Raw genomic sequence first — 14,039 nt, 5'->3', positions numbered from 1 at the left:
CTCTTCTTAGGGTCCTAGTTCTTCTAGTAATGATATGGGTAGAATTGAAATGATGTTCGAGCAGATGATGAAGATAAACACGAATTTCGATGCACAATTGGCTTCTCACAACACCTCTATCCGAAATTTGGAGTTGCAATTAGGTTAAATCTCTCAGTCATTGAATACTCGCCCGAAGGGTGCTCTACCAAGTGATACGGTAGTGAACTCAAAGGGTGGAAATAACAATCATGTGATGGCGGTTACAACAAGAAGTTGGAGAGGCGGCGATGTGAATACCTCAAAGAAAAAGCAAGTTGTAGATGAAGATGTTGAGTTGCGGGATGTTGATGTACCTTTGATTGTTGAAGATGTAGTTGAAGAGAATGTGAACAATGATGTAAGGATTGATATTGGTGAGACGGAGGTAGAAACCCATGATGTCGTGAACCCGTCTAGGGAACACGTGATTGACATGCTCGAGCCGGTGGTGCCAAAAGCCAAGGTTCCTCTGCCAAGGCCACCTCTACCTTATCCTCAAAGGCTCGCAAAGCAGAAGATTGATAATCAGTCTAAAAAGTTCATTGACATGATGAAGAGCTTATCTATCAATGTGCCTCTGGTGGAGGCACTTGAACAAATGTCGGGCTATACAAAATTCATGAATGATTTGGTTACAAAGAAGCGTTATATGGATTGTGAAACTATAAAGATGACTCACAGGTTAGTGCTATAGTGCATTCAATGGCCCCGAAGCTTGAAGATCCCGGTGCTTTCACCATTCCTTGCACCATTGGGAGTGCGAATTTTGCTAAAGCTCTTTGTTACTTGGGAGCTAGTATCAATTTGATGTCCTACGCAGTTTTCAAAAAACTTTGGGTATTGGGCAACCTAGGCCAACTTCAATGAGACTTCAAATGGCGGATCGATCGATGAAGCGACCTTTGGGCATTATTGATGATGTGCTTGTCTGGGTGGACAAATTCATATTGCCGGCCGACTTTGTGATTTTTGATTGTGAGGTGGACTATGAGGTTCCTATTATCTTGGGCAGACCTTTCCTTGCAACGGGGAAGGCATTGGTTCATGTTGAAGCGGGTGAGTTCACTTTCCGAGTGGGAGACGAAAAGGTTGTTTTCCACATTTGCAAATCTATGAAGCAGCCCAATAGCACCGAGGTGTGCTCATTTGTAGACCTTGTCACAGCAGTGATTATGGATGATACCAGTGCTATGATCAACGTGGAAGATCCGCTTGAAGCAGTGCTCTTGAACATGGATGTCAATGATAATTCTAGTATAGTGGAAAGTGTAAATGCCCTACATGGGATGGGCTCTTATTCTTATGAGCCGAGAAAGCTATCTTTGGATCTTGAAAACCAGAAAACTCCACCAACAAAGCCATCCATTGAGGAGCCACCAGTGTTGGAGTTGAAGCCACTTCCTCCACACCTCAAGTATGAATTCTTGGGTTCAAATTCTACTTTACCAGTTATTCTTTCTTCTTGCCTTACTAACATGCAGGTTGAGGCCACTTTGGCGGTGCTTCAAAAGCGAAAAAAGGCAATTGGATGGACTCTAGATGGCATTCGGGGAATAAGCCCCGCATTTTGCATGCACAAAATCATCTTGGAGGAGGATGTAAATCCTTCCTTGGAGCATCAAAGGGGATTAAATGAGGCGATGCAAGAAGTGGTGAAGAAAGAGGTTATCAAGTGGTTGGACGCTGGCATGGTTTATCCTATTTCTGATAGTTCTTGGACTTCTTCGATGCAATGTATGCCGAAGAAGGGTGGTATGACTGTATTGGACAATGACAACAATAAACTCATTCCTACTCGCACGGTCACCCGGTGGAGAGTATGTATGGACTACCGAAAGCTAAACAAGGTGACCCGAAAAGATCATTTCACATTGCCATTACTTGACCAAATGCTAGATCGTCTTGCGGGGCATGCTTTCTATTTTTTCTTGGATGGTTACTCGGGGTACAATCAAATTTTAATTGCCCCAGAGGACCAAGAAAAGACAACTTTTACATGTCCCTATGGAACATTCGCCTTCTCTCGAATGCCATTCGGATTGTGTAATGCTCCGGCAACCTTCCAACGTTGCATGATGGCTATTTTTACCGACATGGTGGAGGATATCTTGGAGGTTTTCATGGATAATTTCAGTGTGGTTGGGGATTCTTTTGATGAGTGTCTGAAAAATTTGGATAGAGTATTGGCCCGGTGTGAAGACACAAACCTCGTACTCAATTGGGAAAAATGTCATTTCATGGTTGAAGAGGGTATAGTGTTGGGTCACAAAATCTCGAAACGAGGAATTGAGGTTGACAAAGTCAAGATAGAGGTGATTTCAAGGCTTCCTCCCCCTATTTCGGTCAAAGGGGTGAGGAGTTTTCTTGGGCACGCGGGTTTTTACTGGAGGTTCATAAAGGATTTTTCTAAAGTGGTACACCATTTGTGCAAGTTGCTAGAGAAAGATGCAAAGTTCTTATTCGACGAGAGTTGTATGCAAGCATTTAAGCTTTTCAAGCTCAAGTTGACTTCTACCCCCATCATTACCGCACCAAATTGGAGCTTGCCTTTCGAGCTCATGTGTGATGCTAGTGACATTGCGGTTGGGGCTGTTTTGGGCCACAAAATCAACAAGATGTTTCATCTGGTGTACTACGCAAGCAAGACCATGAATGAGGCTCAAAGGAACTATACAGTCACCGAGAAAGAGTTGTTGGCTATTGTGTTTGCTATGAAAAAGTTTCGACCTTACCTTATGGGGGCCAAAGTTATAGTGCACACCGACCATGCCGCCCTTAGATATTTGATGACCAAGAAAGACTCCAAGGCGAGATTGATGAGATGGGTCTTACTTCTTCAAGAGTTTGATCTAGAAATTATTGACCAGAAGGGTAGTGAGAATCAAGTGGCTGACCACTTGTCCCGTTTGGAGGAGGAGGGGAGGCCTTGTGACGGCCTTGAGATCAATGATTCATTTTTTGACGAACAACTCCTTGCGGTGTCAATGAAGGATATGCCATGGTTTGCCGATGTTGCCAATTACCTTGTGATCGGAATAATCTTGTGTGATCTCTCTTCTAACCAAAGGAAGAAGCTCAAGCGGGATAGTTTGGATTTCTATTGGGATGAGCCATACTTGTTCAAAATTTGCACGGATGGTGTGATTCGTAGATGTGTCCCGGAGCAAGAACAATTGAGTATCTTAGAGGCTTGCCATTCTTCACCCTATGTTGGCCATCATGGTGGGGTGAGGACCGCCTCGAAAGTTCTTAGTTGTGGATTCTATTGGCCCACCTTGTTCAAAGATGCGGGTGATTTGGTGAAGAGATGTGATGAGTTCCAAAGAGCGGGCGGAATTTCAAAAAGGGATGAGATGCCTATCAATACGATTCTTGAAGTGTATATCTTTAATGTTTGAGGCATCGATTTCATAGGTCCATTTGTTAGCTCTTGTGGGAATACTTACATTATCGTGGCGGTTGATTATGTCTCAAAATGGGTTGAAGCCGTGGCTTTGCCTAATAATGAAGCCCAGAGTGTTGTTGCGTTTCTTAAAAAGAGCATCTTCACAAGGTTTCGCACTCCTCGTGGGATTATTAGTGATGGGGGTCTCATTTTTGCAACAAGGCTTTCGACATGTTGCTTTCCAAGTATGGTGTCAATCAAAAGGTTTCCACCCCCTATCATCCTCAAGCTAGTAGTCAAGTGGAAGTCTCTAACAGAGAAATTAAGAGCATCTTGTCAAAAACTGTCAATGCTAATAGGATTGATTGGTCGAAAAAGTTGGATGACGCTCTATGGGCTTATCAGACGGCTTACAAACCTTCGATTGGTATGTCTCTGTATCGATTGGTGTTTGGAAAAGCTTGTCATCTTCCGGTTGAGTTAGAGAACAAAGCCATGTGGGATTTGAGGAAATTGAATTTGGAATGGGATGATGCGGCAAATCTTCGTGTTGAACAACTCAATGAGCTCGATGAGTTTAGATTCCATGCCTACTCAAATTCATCCTTGTATAAGGACAAAATGAATTACCTTCACGACAAATATGCTCGGGGTAAGGAGTTCAAGGTTGGAGATATGGTTCTCTTGTTCAATTCCCAGTTACGTCTGTTTCCGGGTAAGCTCAAGTCAAAGTGGAGTGGGCCATTTGAAGTTGTGTTTGTGACCCCATTTGGTGCTCTTGATCTAAGGAACAAAAATGGTGAAGTTTTCAGAGTTAATGGGCACCGGGTCAAGCATTATCTTGGAAAATTTGATGACAGCCACGTGGTGGCACTTCTTCATCTAAAGTGATGTGATGGTAACATGCGTCGTGCCGCGACGTTAAATCAAGTGCTTCTTGGGAGGCAACCCATGTCTTTTTCTTCTTGTTTCCTTTCATTTTCTTTGTAGTGTAGGATTGATTTTTGAGCTAATTGGTTGTGAGATGTTTCAGGGACTGTGTTGATACAGTGCAAAACAATTTGGGAAAAATTGAACAGCCTCTGAAGTTTCTAGTGTGGCCGCATTGCACTTTGTGCAGTCCATACTGGTGAAGGACAAGTGAGGTGCTCTCTGATGATTGCCACCGCAGCCTCATTCCATTTAGTGCGGACCGCGGTGGACCTCCGCGGCCGCGGTCGTTTTGTGCGAACCGCGGAGGTTGCCTTCTCAAGGTTCTTTTGAACAAACTCAGCGCTGTCCGCGGTCCGTTTTGTGCGGCCGCACTGGTAGGTGAGGTTGGGTCCCACGTGCTTTTCTATAAATAGACCTCTGAGGTCACCGGTTACCCTTTTCGAAAAATTGATTCTCAGAGAACTAAAAATCACTCCTTATCTTCCCTCTTCTTTATACTAGCTTGTTTGCATTGTGTTTCTTCATTTATTCTCAATATCTGGTAACAATTCAATCACTTCTTGTTATTTTAATTAGTTAATTTCATTTTATGTCATTTTCTATTAACTGTGTAGGCTTCTTTCCCCCGTAATTCTTCAATTTTGATGTTAGTTTAATTTAACTGTTAAGTTTTGCGTGCCTAAGGAGTATTATTAACTGGGTAAATTGAGTGCGGACAAAGTTAGGTGAAAATTTGAACAATAACGCAAGACCAAGAACTCTAACTCAGTGCATTGACCAAGCACCCACCGCGGTCCGCGGTGCTTCGACTCGATCCTCGGTGCCATTTTGTGCGGACCGCGGTGAGGATTTTTCAGGAATTGAGCTCTTGCCCAGCGCGGACGCGTTGCATTTTGTGTGGTCCGCGCTGGCCCAACACGGCCGAGGTGCTACCTTGTGCGGGTCGCGGTGGTTGGATTCATAGAGGTGGTGTTATAAACCTTGCCTTAGTGCGGACCACGATCGCCTTTATGCAGTCTGCGGTGTCCCCAGTGCGGCCGCACTCCTTTTTGTGCGGGCCGCGGTGCACTATTTCTGCAATATATTCTGCAGCTTGTGGTTTCTGTTCTGCAATTCATTTTCCACATCTCTTTCACTGTCTATGTTGATACTAACAAAGCTAGATGTTTATGCTTGCAGGCAATGGTCAAACAAAGAGGCAAAGGCTAGAAATAACCCGGCCGAGGTAACTCCTCCTGGGAAGGGAAGCAAAGGATGGTAAAACTCACTCCCCAGGCTATACAAAACATAAAGGACATGAGGAAAGCAATCAAAGCGGCCGACAAAGCCATTGACAACTCGGGGAGTGAGTACAAGCCATCCCGGGAGATCTCTTCAGATTCAGTCCCACTATACATCCCGTACCCGGAGAACGCCATACATAGAGACACTCCTCCCTCTTCCCCCGATACTCGAGCTTCAATCAACATTTCTTCTGGGTCGTCTGAGGGCTCAGTGGCAGGTAGTGGGGATGAATACTCTACCTCTCCCACAACGTCAATAACTGGAGAGGGTGCTAGAGGTGATGAGGGAGATGGGGAGTTACCTGGGGGTGGTGTGCCTCAGGTTGGGGGTGTTGACCGAACTAGAAATCCCGCTGTTTGGAAAGATAGATTCGTCAGCCATGTGGCGTTCCACAAGTTTAGGGATTAGTGGACGGCACGAAAGTTGATTCTTGAGAGGAGCTTCATTAATAGAGACCTTCTACCCCTACACCCCAATGTACATAGACAGTTTCGATCTCGAGTGGGTTGGGAGCACTTCAAAGATAATTGTGTGAAAGCGAATAAGCACATGGTCAAGGAGTTTTATAGAAATATGGCCTACATCTTGAAGGTCACTAAAGTGACCAAAGTGCGAAACAAAAATGTGGTATTTACCGGGAAGGCACTAAATGAATACCTAGGGTTCAATGAAGAATATGAGTCCCTTTACAATGAAAAGTTGGCAATGGGCAAGGAGGTTCGTCCGTGGTTAGCCTCATACCTGGCAGTCCCGGGTACGGTTCCAGAGTGCTTACAAGCAGGGGTCAAAATACTTCGGAGGACTTTTAACTTTGAGGCTAGGAGGTGGTTGACTTTTGTGTGCAGTCGGCTCGACCCCACTACCCATGATCAGACTATTCCGCTAGCCCGGGCTGTTCTTGTTGCATCTATTATGGCGGGATACCCTATCAATGTGGGCAATGTGATGTCCCGTGTCATTTCTGCAGAGGGGGTTGAGAATGACCGAAACTACCCTTTTCCCAGCACCCTCAATGTGTATTTCAAGGACCTGGAGGTGGAGAAGAGACATTTTGACATCAAGGTCAAACATGTGGCTCCGTTTTCATGGTACAGTCTGAAGGGGTCAGATAGTCCCAAGGACAAAAATTACAAGTCGTTTGCTTTTGCCTCAACCGGCCAGTCTGAAGAGCCGGTTACAATAGAGCCCTTCGCTGAGCCTGCTTTCACAGTTGCTGACATGCCTCCCGGATCTTCCACTACTGCTGGTCCATCTACTTCAGCTGGCCCGCAGATTCCATCTTCCCGGGCCCATCCTATCACTGCCCACCAGCTGAGCCAGACACTTCATAGCTTGAACAACTGGATGTCAGCTGCGTCATCCAAGTTGTCCACCTTGACTTCTACCATTGAGGCTCAGTCGGCACCGCAGCCAGCCCAAGTTCCACAGGCCATTAAGGATACATTGAAGAAGATATTGGAGAACTAGGAAAAGATCATCAGTACTCAGGGAGCCTTGGCTAAGGCAGTAGATTCACATGGCAAGGCCCTGAAGGAGCCTTGCCAGGGAGCACAAGAAGCTGTGCAAAAAACGGGCTTCCAAAGAGTCTGTGAAGGAGCTTTGAGCGGATGTGGACAAACTGAAGGCAGACCAGCTACCTTTAGACTTATTATTTGAGGATCCAGCTCCAGCAGTAGTACCAGCAGCAGTACCAGCAGCATAGCCATAGCAGGAGCAGAAATAGAGGCTTCCAAAGAAGAAGAGGAAGCTCCCTAGTGCAGATGAGGCGATCATCCAGTTGGCGGTCCTACCGGAGGCTCCCTCCAGTCAGCCACAGGATATTCCTGATATTCAGCCCATCTAGGTCCAGGCCCCAGTCCCAGCAGCTGAGCAGCAGGAAACCGGAAACCAATCTGAGGTTCCCGCGCATACAGAGGACCTAGGGACCACTGATTATCCCATGCAGACGGACACAGCTTAGGCAGTTCCTGTATCCTTTCCTTATACTTTTTGGTGCTTATTTGTTTAGTTGGCATTGGGGACAATGCCAGCTTTTATTTGAGGGGGTGCGCCTTATATTTTTGGATGACTGTATATATTGTTACATTTTATGTTTTTTTTTATTTTCATCTTTGGTATGTATATAATTTTACGTTTAGTTACTTTTATCACACTTTTTATCTTTCATTTGGTCTGTATATAAAGTTACATTATTGTATATATTCATCCCCATTGTATATTCAAATCCCATATTGTACACATTCATTTTATTTTCTATTTTCGTAAAAAAAAAATCGTTTTTAGTTTCTTAGATAGGCTCGTAGCTTTTTGTTTTGTTTTTGGCGCTTTCAATAAGCCTTTGGTTTTCTTAATGCCACGGTTCTTTCCAAAGGTGGAGTATTGTGTGAATTGGGTGGCTCTTCCCGATGATGGATGGCGTGACAACCTTCTTAAGGTGTTGAGTTCGTTTTTGTTTCTATTTTTGGTAGCTTTTAGTTAAGGTTTCCTCAAGCAAAGCTTCACTGGGGCCTAACACAATTGCCTTTGATCCCATGGTCAAAGATAAGTCGTTGTGTTTAGGATGGTGAAAGTCGTGACCTTGAGACTCTTGTGTTGACCAAACAATCATCATGTGGTCTTTCGGGACCATTGTGTGCTCAAATCGTGTCTAAAGTTGTTGTGGGTCCCCGACTCTATGTCTTTAACAATCCTTGAGTTTGTGTGGTGAGAAATTGAATTGTGAGTCCAAGTTTCGAGCCAATGGTCTAAAACTTGCCCTGAATGTCTGTTGATATACTCCTAGTTAACCCTTTTGAGCCTTAAACCTTTTTCGAGTCCAAATGATATACTCCCTAGTTAACCCTTTTGAGCCTTAAACCTTTTTCTTTCAAGAACCAATACTATCAACCTATATCCATTCTAAAATATACCCCTTTTTGGCACCCGATCTTCCCTTGAGCAATGGAAAAAGTCTAAGTTAAGGGGGAGAGACGAGAGAAGGAACAAGTGGTAAAAGGTACTAAAGCGAAGAAAAGGAAGGCAATGAAAAAGAAAAGAAAAGAAAAGAAAAAGACAAAAAGAAAGCCCAATGTGAAAAAGAATAAAAACGGATTCAAGAAAAAAAAACAAAAGAGAAAAAGGTGTGGAAAAGTTGAAAAAGGAGAAACGCTTTGAAGTGCAATAAAAAGAGAGACATTACGTCTCTCTAACCCCTTAAAAAGAAGTGAGATACTTAAAGAGTCAAGAGAACTGTGCCACATGAATCAAAAGAAGTGCTTAAGGGAAGATGGAACCCATTTAGACCAAACCTTTCCTACCTTGAACCAAAAGCCTTCACATTGACTCCTCAAAAGCCCTATATGATCTTGAGTTGAAGGACGCTTACATTAGTGGATATTTACATGAGGGGCAAGCATATGGTACTTAGAGACGAACTTGTGACCTTTCCTTGTGAAGAGATGAGTGAATTCCCATTAACCTCGGTTTGTGTGTTAATACTCTAAAAGGTGAGTTTTGCTTAGGGAGAGTGAGGATGTGTAAGTTTGGATTCCACAATGGCCAAAGTAAATTGAGAAAGTTCTTTGATGTAATGAGTCAACTCTTGATGCTCCTGTCTCACACTTGATCCATAGTTTTTCAAAGTTTAAATATTGTTAATGATTCATTCGTATTGAGGGCAGTTGTTAGTCCCAATTGATGCTTGTTGAGGTTATTTTAGGATAGTTGGAAATACTTGGATTTTCCCTTAGGGGGTGGGTCTTATTTTGTTTGCTTGAGGACAAGCAAAGGCTTAAGTTTGGGGGAGTTCATAAGTAGAGATTTTAATGAGTTTTATGCTCCTTCTTGCTTATGCTTTGATTATAAATCGTTACAAAATAGTCCCAAAAAGGCTCATAAGTTGTGCTTGATTGCAGGTTTGGTCGACAAAGTGAAGAAATGTCAAATATCCGCTCAAAAGGAGTGAAACCTACTCAAGTATCAAAGACAAAGTAAACTGTGGGCAAACAAGCCTAGTGCGGACTGCACAAAATGGAATGCGGCCGCACTAGGTGATTCAGAGAGATGGAAAGATCAAGCTTCAAGCAACGCGGCTGCAGTCCACACTGCGTGGCTCGCGGTGAAAGTTCCGCGGCCGCACTGCCTTTTGTGCGGTCCGCGGAAGAGGTATTCAGAGAGATGACAAAAACCAGGCCTTAGGCAACACGGCCGCAGTCCACATTGCGCGGTCCACGGTGAAGGTTCCACGGCCGCACTGCCTTCTTGTTCGGTCCGCGGAAGAGATATTCAGAGAGATGAAAAATGCCAACACGGTCCGCGGTCATTGTTGTGCGGACCGCGATAGCTGCCTTCGCTGTCGCGGTCCATTTTACGCGATCTGCAGAGCTCAAGTCAGAGAACCCAAAATTAAAGTCCAAGAGCCTAGTGCGGCCGCGGTCCATTTTACGTGGCCCGTGCTGACCCCGCAGGGATATTTTTTGTCCAGTTTTTCCATTCTAGTATAAATAGAACAATTTATCATTTTTAGGTTATCAGATATATCCAGAACTTAGCTGCACTCGTGGGAACTTCATTTGTAGCCATTTTGGCATCTTAGCTTCAAGTTAACGATAGATTCTTGTATTTTCATTTAGCATTTAATTAATATGCCTTGTTCTTCATCTATTTCTCTATTTTCTTCTAGGGTTGTGGCTCAACCCTAGTGTGGGTAATTGATGGGTGTTGCCATCTATTGTTAGATTAACTATGGGTGTTTGTTATTTGGGTCAATTTTATGGTTTAATCTATGAATTGGTGGTTGCAAACATTGGTTTATGATAAGTTGACTTGGCTCTTCTTGAGAAAGAGAGCCCAAGTCTCCAAAATTGACCCAACAAGAAATTGGGATGGACTCAAGAGAATTGATAGTCCCAATTAAAGGGTTAAACCTCGAAAGAGTAATTGTCCCACTTGAACCCTAGTTGCTTGAGCTAATTTGCCTACCCGTTTGGTCTCGAGAGAGTCAATTGGGCAAAATCACTCTCTCTAACGAGAGGTGTGAGAGTGGGTAAAATTGTGCAATGGTTATAGCATAAGCCCCAATTATGTCAATCGAAATTTAGTAACTTCTACCCGTCAATTAGCCACCTAGGTAATGTCACGACCCTAGTGCCCTTCTTCCCATACAACTTAACAATTATCTCGTAGCATAATCTAGTTTCAATTAATAGCTTGGTAATACAACAACAACAACAACAACAACGACCCAGTATAATCCCACAAGCGGGGTCTGGGGAGGGTAATATGTACACAGACCTTACCTCTACCCCGAAGGGTAGAGAGGCTGTTTCCAGGAGACCCTCGGCTCAAAAAAGCAACAGAGCTTGGTAATAGTAGTTTATAATCTAAAAACCCAAAAATGTATGAAAGTGACATTTGGAAAAAATACACACTTCTAGTCTAGATAGATACTCGACTCCATTCCTAGCTGCCTGTGGAAATCGATCCCGACCCTTATATCGGGTAAAAGCTATTGCGACCTTCTCTTCCTACTTTTTAATAGTGTGGAGTCTGAAGCGATCACTTTCCCACAATAATTGTTCCTTCTACTGTAACCTTATTAATGAATGCAGGTTACTACTGAAGGAACTGGGGAATACATTGATCTGGCATAACTTGCGCATGTTTTGGCTCCGGAAGGATTCAAGTAACCAAGTAGTACTCCTTTATCAACAATTGTTTACCCACTGAATGTTTTTTGGAACTTGCTACATGAAGACAAAATAGGAGCACCTACTAATAGACTAGTATCTACCAATGTACTAAACAGGCTAGCTGAACTTGTAAATCTCAATTATTTTTGTAATCCTATGACTAGCAGCCCCTCTGGCTCAAGTACTTTAGATGCCCCTAACGAGACGTCACTCCTATGTAATGTTACTAGTTAAGTATTAATAATATTTTGTTGTTCAAGCAAAAAAAAAAGTTTAAGAAATCAATCAAGGTCTCTTTTTAAAAAAATTTAATTGTGAAATTTGAAATTTGTTATTTTTTTCGTACATAACACAACCTTCATGTCACGACCCGGATTTTTCACCGTCGGGACCGTGATGGTGCCTAACTTTTCAAATGTTAGGCAAGTCAACAGTTAAAGATTTATTATGCTAACCCTTAACCAATTCAGTAAATAACGGCAATTAAACCAAAACAAATTAAAGGAGTACAGAATTTCATAATAACCCAAGTACTTATACACAACTACCCAGAATCTAGTACCACATTTCACGAACTTCTAAGAGTCACTATAAATACTGGCTGAAATAAAATACAACCATTTTCAAATTAAAAGAAACATAAATTGAAATAACTAGATGGGGACTCCAGGGTCTGCGAACACCGGCAGATCTACTTTGGGACTACTGTAGGATTGAAGGCAGCAGATCAACTTGGGTTAACACGGTCCAGCACCGAAATCTGCACAAAAAGTGCAGAGTGCAGCATTAGTACAACCAACCCCATGTACTGGTAAGTGACGAACCTAACCTCGGCGAAGTAGTGACGATGCTAGGACAAGATACATACATAAACCTGTGCAGTTAAGCAATATACGAGCATAATAACAACTAAAAGAAGCTAAACAAGTAATAAAGGGAGGGCAAGCATGCTAAGGGGGTTGCAAGGTAAAGAATCACAGCAATAGAGGAATTTAAACAACTAGTACACCTTGAACCAACAATAATAAGTGAACACAACAAAAGAAAAATGCATGGCATCACCCTTCATGCTTTTACTCTCAACCTACCAGATAATCAATAAAAATGGCACGGCATCACCCTTCGTGCTTTTACACTCAACCTCACCATATAAAATAATAGAAATGTGCACGGCATCACCCTTCGTGCTTTATCACTCAACCTCACCATAATAAATCATAGAAACGTGCATGTCATAACCCTTCATGCTTTATCACTCTTCCTCACCAAAAACAAGGAACAACAATAATAGGAAGATAGAAATGACAACAACAAGTCTTACATCATCACGTAGTTCCATAATACCAACCTCAACTTTGAGTCAATACTCAATCAAAACCAAATTCAATAAAATATGATAGGAAATGGCTCAACACATCGAATAGATAATCTAAACATGAATTATATGATCAAGAATACAACATTTACAAGAATAAGATTCACTCACATGCTATGACTCGACAACACGTATAGGTACTCGTCACCTCACCTATATGTTGTACTCAACATCCAAACACGTAACAAATAAGCAAATACTACCTAATCCCTCAAGCTAAGGTTAACCACAATATTTACCCCGCTTCCACAGCCAAACTCAAAGCTCAATCACCTCATTTCCCTTCACACAAGCCTCCGGACCAATAGAATCTATAAAATTACCAACCAAACAATTCAATTTAAGCCTTAGGAACTACCCACGATTGCAAGGAATTCAATTTAGGCCATTTTTAAAAAAGTCAACACTCGGGCCTGCTTGGTCCAAACCCGAAATTTGGACCAAAACCCGATTACCAATTCACCCCGAGCCTGGATATACAATTGATTTTGGAATCCGACCTCAATTTGATGTCTAAATCCAAAATTTCGAAATTCCTAGTTTCTACCTAAAAATTCCCAATTCCACCATGAAAATCTTAGATTCTAGGCTGATATCTTGTAAAATGAAGTGAAAGATTGAAAGAAACGAGTTAAGAATCACTTACCTATGATTTGGGGAAGAAATGGTATTTGGAAAATCGCCTAGAGGGTTTCTTGTTTGGAAAATTTGAAGAATGATTGAAAAATCTCGTCTAAGTCCCTTTTACACAGTTGTAGATGTCGCATTTGCGACCTGAGCTTCGCAAATGCGAGAAAGGCATCGCAAATGTGAACCTATCGCATATTTGCTTTTGTCGCAAATGCAAACATATTGTTCGCAAATGCGGAGTTGGGATCACAATTGCGACCGCCTTCTTCGCAAATGTGAAAAACCCCTTCCCCACACCAACTTCGCAAATGCGAAGGTTTGTTCGCATTTGCGAACATAAGCTGACCCAGCTTCTCTTTGCATTTGCGATGAGAAGTTCGCAAATGCAACCTCATCAATAGTCGCAAATGCGAAACTTGACCTCACATTTGCGAGGTCTGAGCCCTGCAACACATCTGAAGAACACCAGCATTTTTCCTAAGTTTCAAATCACTCTGTAGCCTATCTGTAACTCACCCGAGCCCTCGGGGCTCCAAACTAAACATACACACAAGTCTTAAAACATCCTACAACTTGCTCGCGCGATTGAATTGCCAAAATAACACTTAGAACTGCGAATTTAGCACCAAATCACATGGGATTCTTAAGAACACTTTGAAATTTCTATTTTCTCAACCGGACGTCCGAATCACGTCAAACCAACTCCGTTTTTTCACCAAATTTCACAGACATGACATAAATA

General features: G+C 42.7%; 1 protein-coding gene across 1 annotated transcript; it reads left to right on the top strand.

Moving 5' to 3' along the window:
• The first annotated feature begins 235 nt into the window (after window positions 1-235).
• LOC138876324 (uncharacterized) lies at window positions 236-5,548 on the top strand. Its single transcript, XM_070155236.1, has 5 exons — window positions 236-702; window positions 1,034-1,275; window positions 3,436-3,670; window positions 3,766-3,943; window positions 5,519-5,548. The coding sequence occupies exons 1-5, from the start codon at window positions 236-238 to the stop codon at window positions 5,546-5,548; spliced, it is 1,152 nt and encodes a 383-aa protein (XP_070011337.1).
• Window positions 5,549-14,039: the final 8,491 nt, after the last annotated feature.

This window comes from Nicotiana sylvestris, chromosome 8 (assembly GCF_000393655.2).
Source record: "Nicotiana sylvestris chromosome 8, ASM39365v2, whole genome shotgun sequence".
In the NCBI taxonomy this organism is placed as follows: Eukaryota; Viridiplantae; Streptophyta; class Magnoliopsida; order Solanales; family Solanaceae; genus Nicotiana; species Nicotiana sylvestris.
The sequence above is the reverse complement of the archived record's forward strand: the minus strand, read 5'-3'. Positions and strand labels throughout refer to the sequence as shown.